Source organism: Teleopsis dalmanni, chromosome 1 (assembly GCF_002237135.1).
Source record: "Teleopsis dalmanni isolate 2A chromosome 1, ASM223713v2, whole genome shotgun sequence".
NCBI classification, from domain to species: domain Eukaryota; kingdom Metazoa; phylum Arthropoda; class Insecta; order Diptera; family Diopsidae; genus Teleopsis; species Teleopsis dalmanni.
In genome coordinates this window covers 199,077,185-199,083,930 of record NC_051846.1, presented here as the reverse complement: position 1 = coordinate 199,083,930, position 6,746 = coordinate 199,077,185, and the positions used below count along the sequence as shown (strand labels likewise).

General features: G+C 30.9%; 4 protein-coding genes across 4 annotated transcripts in view; 2 read left to right on the top strand and 2 right to left on the bottom strand.

The window, feature by feature from the left end:
• LOC119667040 (ATP synthase subunit gamma, mitochondrial-like) overlaps window positions 1-534 on the bottom strand; it is an 8,242-nt gene extending 7,708 nt beyond the window's left edge. Inside the window, exons 1-2 of the mRNA XM_038076322.1 lie at window positions 465-534; window positions 5-389 (exon numbers count right to left, since the gene is read on the bottom strand). Of these exons, the coding sequence (XP_037932250.1) occupies window positions 5-356 (352 nt within the window). The 5' untranslated portion in view covers window positions 357-389; window positions 465-534. The remainder of the gene's footprint in view (window positions 1-4; window positions 390-464) is intronic.
• A 258-nt stretch (window positions 535-792) lies between these two features.
• LOC119671223 (protein Dr1-like) lies at window positions 793-1,608 on the top strand. Its single transcript, XM_038081760.1, has 2 exons — window positions 793-966; window positions 1,028-1,608. Exons 1-2 carry the CDS (start codon window positions 868-870, stop codon window positions 1,457-1,459), a joined length of 531 nt encoding a protein of 176 aa, XP_037937688.1. The 5' UTR covers window positions 793-867; the 3' UTR covers window positions 1,460-1,608.
• A 7-nt stretch (window positions 1,609-1,615) lies between these two features.
• LOC119671222 (probable tRNA(His) guanylyltransferase) lies at window positions 1,616-2,667 on the bottom strand. Its single transcript, XM_038081759.1, has 2 exons — window positions 2,402-2,667; window positions 1,616-2,346 (listed from the first exon to the last, which is right to left on the bottom strand). Exons 1-2 carry the CDS (start codon window positions 2,616-2,618, stop codon window positions 1,625-1,627), a joined length of 939 nt encoding a protein of 312 aa, XP_037937687.1. The 5' UTR covers window positions 2,619-2,667; the 3' UTR covers window positions 1,616-1,624.
• Window positions 2,668-4,218: 1,551 nt separating this feature from the next.
• On the top strand, window positions 4,219-6,492 carry LOC119671221 (hsc70-interacting protein 1-like). The gene is made up of 3 exons (XM_038081758.1): window positions 4,219-4,593; window positions 4,654-4,769; window positions 5,157-6,492. Exons 1-3 carry the CDS (start codon window positions 4,427-4,429, stop codon window positions 6,080-6,082), a joined length of 1,209 nt encoding a protein of 402 aa, XP_037937686.1. The 5' UTR covers window positions 4,219-4,426; the 3' UTR covers window positions 6,083-6,492.
• Window positions 6,493-6,746: the final 254 nt, after the last annotated feature.

Here is a 6,746-nt window from a genome sequence, read left to right as displayed (position 1 = left end):
TCACCTCGGATTGTACGAGCAACACCAGTATGTACTGCACCGCAGAGACCACGATCTGAGGTCATGGCAATTAGTAGTTTTTTAGGTTCAGCTGTTTCCTCGGCTTTAATTTCGGTTTTTTCGAAAAACTGTTGAGCACCAATTCCATATGGACGAGCTGCTTTTAAATCACGCTCAGCGCGAGAGTACTTGGCAGCTGATACCATTTTCATGGATTGCGTAATTTTTTGTATATTCTTAACAGACTTCAGTCGTATCGAGATGGCTTTTAATGTGGCCATACCACGCTGTTGTTGCGCTTGGATTGTTGCTTCCAAGGCTAACGGAGCCAACAGAGTTGCGCGCTGCATCATCATTTCGATATCTGAACTCTTACGGCGTGCAAAAAACTGAAATCATATATAAAAATAAATTAATTCTGTAAATTTTAATTTTTAATGGTTATGCAAACCGCAGAAAATTACCAAATTTTCACGACACGACTGAACAGTGACAGAACTATAGTGTTAAAAACTTCCCATTATGTAAGTAAACAGTGTTGGGAAATAAGAAAAGTAACCAAGAAGGGTAATTTCTTATGATTTGGCAGCACTGTTTTATTAATAAATTAATAAACATTAATATTTATTATTAATAAATTAATATTAATAAATTTTTTATTTTTAAGAATAATAATTATAATATATAATATAAAAATTTAAGTAAAAATTAATTAAATGGTTTTTAAATGGCAAATTTGAGGCCGAACAGAAGGCACTGACAGTTTGAAAGATGTGGCAGCACTCTTGCATAAAAAATGTTTGTAGTTGTCAACTATTTCTTCATTGCACTCCTCAATATTGTTTTCGTAGCCACAAATCCGACTCAATGACGAATCCTGAGCAAGATGAGCTGTGTCCACCTTCAACAGATGATGATGAATTAACTTTACCACGTGCCAGCATTAATAAGATTATAAAAGAATTGGTTCGAAGATAATTTTACTGTGACATAAAACATTTTGTAAATATTAAATTATGCATTTTAGGTACCTAATGTGAGAGTAGCTAATGAAAGCAGAGAATTGTTATTAAATTGTTGCACAGAATTTATTCATTTAATAAGTTCTGAATCAAATGAAGTTTGTAATCAGCGTAACAAAAAAACCATCAATGCAGAGCATGTATTAGAAGCGTTAGATCGCTTGGGTTTCCGCGATTACAAACAAGAAGCTGAAGCTGTTTTGAATGACTGCAAAGAAGTAGCAGCTAAACGAAGAAGACAAAGCACTCGTCTTGAAAACCTTGGGATTCCAGAGGAAGAGCTGCTACGCCAACAACAGGAACTTTTCGCGAGAGCCAGAGAAGAACAGGAGCGCGAAGAACAACAGCAGTGGATAAATATACAAGCAACTGCGCAACAAAGTGCTGAGGTTATGAATAGACAAATGCAAAAAGACGACGAAGATGATGATTACTAAAGTTAAGTGATAGTATAGACATCTAGTTAGTTTTTAATTCACAGATATAAGTTTTAGTGTATGTTTATATGTGTGTACCGTAATATAAAACAGGCTCACTGGAGTAAATAACAGTGAGCTGGCTCAATGTGAAAACATTTTAAAAAAAATTTGTTTTAATTTGTACTATAGTTCTTCTTTCTTTATATTATTAAGTTTAAGTGTCTCCATTTGTTTTTCCAGTAGTATATTAGACAAATCTTCTGTACTATTGCAATTGTATAAATATTCACCTGGTAAGTATTTTCCTAATAATTCAGTATGCGTATTCCAAAATTGGTTTCGTATCATATCCTCATGCATTGGCACAATAAGTTGACCAATACAATCATCGGGACTTGTACGTACACGTTTTCTTAGTAATATTGTGCCTTTGCGAAACATGGTTGGCAAATTATTATAGTTAATGCCAAATTTAGAAAACAATAATTCATTTTTATCTGACGAAATTGTACCACGCAATTCGGCTTCTGCTTCCCTGGCAGTAAGACCAGCTTGCTGCACAAGATTCCAAAAAGCTGTATTGTATAAATTATTGATATGAACATCAGCCTGTCGCCAACTCAAATAGTCTCGTAAATTTTGATCTGAGGGATAGAGCACAACACGACCATCAAAACAAGGAGGGTACTGTAATTTCGTTTTTGGTAAAAACATCATCCAGTTCATGACGTAAGCAGATGTAAACAGACTTGTTACATATGAAAGCAATTTAGAAGCACGTCGATTATAAATGTTCGATTCTTTTCGGAAAACAAAAGAATACTCATCGCTTTGTCCAAAAGAGAGCACTATGTCGCGGAATTCGGTCATAACAGTCATGGCAGCGTAGTTCATTAAATTCAGTGCTATTTGTGAAATATGTTATTATTTTAATATAAAATATTTAGCTTCACTAAATACCATTTTCGTCATTAGGCTTTTCGAAGTTGTGTATTTTGGAAAATTTATGAAATCCTTTGCCATCAACGCGTACAACGATCCATACATTTGGTAGAATGTTGTCCTCCCGTTCATAGGTTTTTACATATTCATAACGACTGCAAGCCATTTTACTTGTATGGAAACATTTAATTAATTCTGTAATAATTTTGTTTTTAAGTATTTTACATGCCGGCATTTATTTTATTTATTGTAAACTGCTGCTTAGTTTAAAACCGCACATTGTTAAAACATTTTGTCAATTTTTACAGGGTGCTAATTTTTTTAAATGCTGTGTAAGTCGTGTGCGAGTTCGAGTAAATTGAGGCAAAATAAATAATTTTGTTTTTATTTTACGGGCTAATTAGTCAATCAAAATTATTTTAAAAAGTTTTTTGGTCATTAAAACAATAAATTAAATTAAATTAAACTTTCCTAGGGATTTTCTTTCCTAGGGTAAAGTAAATTAAACTTTCCTAGGGATTTTTTAGACTGCACTTATATGTTAATATTTATTTAATGATTTATTATTTATTATTTTTGGTTAAAAGTTTTCAAATTTATTTATTTATATATTAAACATCTTATAAAATTTTCACAATGGTAACACCTAATTTACCTAATTTTTATCTAATTTACCCTACTCGAAATTTTGGTAAATACCAATATGGACTGCCATGCCGACATAATTTACTATTTCCTTCAATTTACTAGAACTCGCAAACGGCCTATATATTTTTTGTGTGATATATTATCAGCTGTATAAATGAGCTCATTATAATGTGCACATTCACTTATTAATATAAAACAACAAGTGAATGAGACAGTGTGAATGCAATATTACGGATCACTTTGTTATGAAATAAGTTAAAATCGTATTAAATTTTATATAAAAATCAGACGGATTTATATATAATCTATATATATAAATCTGTATATATAAAAATCTATATATAAAAATCAGATTTAATTGTAATTTATAAAAAATCGAACGTTAAAGTTCGTAATTCACAATTCTATTATGTTGCGATGTTGTGAATAGTTTTCCTGAATGAAAAAAAAAATTTCGCACAAAATGTAATGATATATCTCTGTTATAAAATCTAGGACGCGTGCGAATTAGGTTAAGTTGATGCTAAACGAAATAGGAGATTTCGTTTAAAAATTGGGATTTTTTGCACTGCACACATATAGCCATTTATCAACACGTATCGACACTACATTATCGGCACAACTTAGAATTTCCCTCATTTAGAACGCAACTTAGCCTATCTCGCACACGTCCCTAAAATAAAAACAAAATTAAAAAGAATATAAATAAGAATTTCAAGATATTTTGTATATAATCAATCGAGATCTTTTTTAAAACAACTATATATAGGAAATAACTATTGCAATTAAAACTACTACATATTTAGATCGTGCGTAAGTTCTAGTAAATTGAGGAAAATAGTAAATTATATCGGTATGGTAAGGTAAATTAGATAAAAATTATGTAATATCATTGTGAAAATTTCATAAGATGTTTAATAAATAAATTTGAAAATTTTTAACCAAAAATAATAAATAAGTGCAAGAAATCATTAAATAAATATTTACATAAGTGTAGTGCAAAAAATCCCTAGGAAATTTCAAATAACTTTACCTCAACTTACTCGAACTCGCACACGGTCATTGTTATTGATACCATCATCCATGCAAAAGTATAAACAATTTCTAGCTTCAATATTTAAAAATTGCAACTATGTAACTGTCAAATATTTTATCATTTTTTCTGTTCCTTTTTAATTGAACGTTTTTCATAGTGCTTAATTGAGAGTTTGCATAGAAGGTTCGGGATTTAGGCGTGAGTTTAAATCAATAAAAATAATACTTTGCGTTTCGAAAAAATATTAATTAAATTTAAAAACAAATAAGATTTCACAAAACAATTAAATTAATTGAATTGTGTTCGTACGTTTTAAGCAAATACTTTTTCAATTATTATTGCTTTAATCGTGTTTCAAAATGGCTATGCCCGGCGCTGAAGATATAAAGAAACTTAAGGGCTTCATTGAATTTGTGCAAGCAAATCCTACAATACTAAATGTACCACAATTAGATTTTGTTAAAAAATTTATTGAGGGCTTCGGTGGAAAAATTCCTGATGGTGATTTTAAGATGCCTACTGGAGGGTAAATCAATTTTGCTTTCATTAATATTCATATATAGTTCTATCTCTTTTCTTAAAATAGAAAATGCCCATTTGCCGGTAGTGCTGAATCGGATCCCAAGGTCAGTGAAGAATCTGATTCTGAAGTTGAAGAAATTGCCTCAGATTCTGAATCGGAAATTGAATTGGATAATGAAGGTAATAAAATTAAAAACGACAAACTATTTAAATAGTAGAAATCAATATAATGTATAAACAGTGTAACGAAAAAAAAATTTTATATTGTAGCTGTTCTTTTTGTTCGTTTATTTATTTTTTTTAATTAAATATGTTAATTGATTAAGTGCATAGTCAAAAGTCGTTCAGTTTTAATTCAGGGGTCAGTTTTTGTCTATATTTAGAATGTATTTATTATTTATATTTAATAAGATTGTGTGTCGTTTTAAATATATTTTTGCATACATATTTTCCAAAATATATATAGAAATATTTTAATATATTTACGCATTTACATATTCAGATTTAACTATATATTATATACAATTTTTACGATAATATTTATTTTTGTTTTTTTTTTTAATTTAGGAGTTATCGAAGGAGATGATGTTACAGATTTAATTATGGGAGATTCTAGCAAAACTCCAACTGAAGAGGAGGTTGATCAAGCTAGTGCCATACGTTCTGAGGCCGCCCAAGCTTATTCTGAGCAGAAATTCCAAGAAGCAATTGATCTTTACACAAAAGCTATTGAGTTAAATCCTGGAAATGCACTTTTCCATGCTAAACGCGGTCAAGCATTCTTAAAGTTGCAAAAGCCGGTTGCTTGCATTCATGATTGCGACAAAGCATTGGAGTTAAATTGTGATTCAGCAGCTGCTTATAAGTTCCGTGGTAGAGCACATCGTTTGTTAGGTAATTGGGAAAGTGCTGCAAAAGATTTGCGTCAAGCTTGTAAATTAGATTTCGACGAAGAAGCTAATGATTGGTTAAGTGAAGTAACACCAAATGCCAAGAAAATTGAACAACATCGCGTTAAGTTAGAGCGCAAGAAGTTAGAAAAAGCTCGTAAAGTTCAAGAAGCAGCAGTGCGTGCTGCACAGAAACGAAGAGAACGTCAACAGAAAGAACAAGCTAAAAGTGGTAATGCTGGTGATGGTTTTGCTGGCGGTTTTCCAGGCGGGTTCCCAGGTGGTGTACCATCTTTCAATGGTTCACAGTTTAATGATTTCATGTCGAACGCAAAGGATCCAGAAGTTCAAGCTGCGTTTGAGGACATAATGAAAAATCCAGCAAACATCGAGAAATATAAATCAAATCCCAAAATTGCTAAACTAATTGCTATGATACAAGGCATGAAAGGTGGTTCTGGTGGATTTCCAAACTTTGGTGGTTTTCCCGGTTTCCCAGGCGGAGCTCCAGATGACGGAGCAAACGGTAAAGAAACACCTACTGCGGAACCTAAGAAACCTGAACCGAAGAAACCCGATTTCATGGATGATGGGTTGGATTAGAATTAAAAGAAAGTTTTTTTCTCGTAAGTTTTTTTTTATTACCAAGCACTGGTCAAATAACATTTTGTTCTTTTAATAAAATTTTAAATATATGTATAATTTTTGGTTCACAAAAAATGTATCATTTTTGAAGGAATAAGTCTGCGTACGAAACGAAGTCTCGTGTCATATATAAAAAGTAACTTAAAAATTTGTATTAGAATTGTAGTAATCCTATTAAAATGCTTTAATAATAAACACAATTTATGTATAATACATACATAAAAAATTTAATTATGATTATATATTAAGAGCTTATTGTCAATATAATGAAAACTTAGTTAACACTAAACAACGTTTCCTTATCGAATGCTTTAAATATATAATCGAAATTTAGTTTTTATAAATGAAGCAATAATTCAAAATAAACTGCATTTATACAAAAAAAAAAACATTAACATATTTATTATTTTTTGCAAAAATAATTTTGATTAAAATGTTAAACCACAAACTACATATAGAGTTCACGTAAAAGTTCATGTTAAACAACACTGTCTTCCATGTTTCTAGAAACCATATAATATCTATATATATAAAAGAAAGATGTGTTATTGTTACACCACTTATAACTCAAGAACGGCTGAACCGATTTAGCTGAAAATTGGCAGGGAGGTAGTTTAAGGCC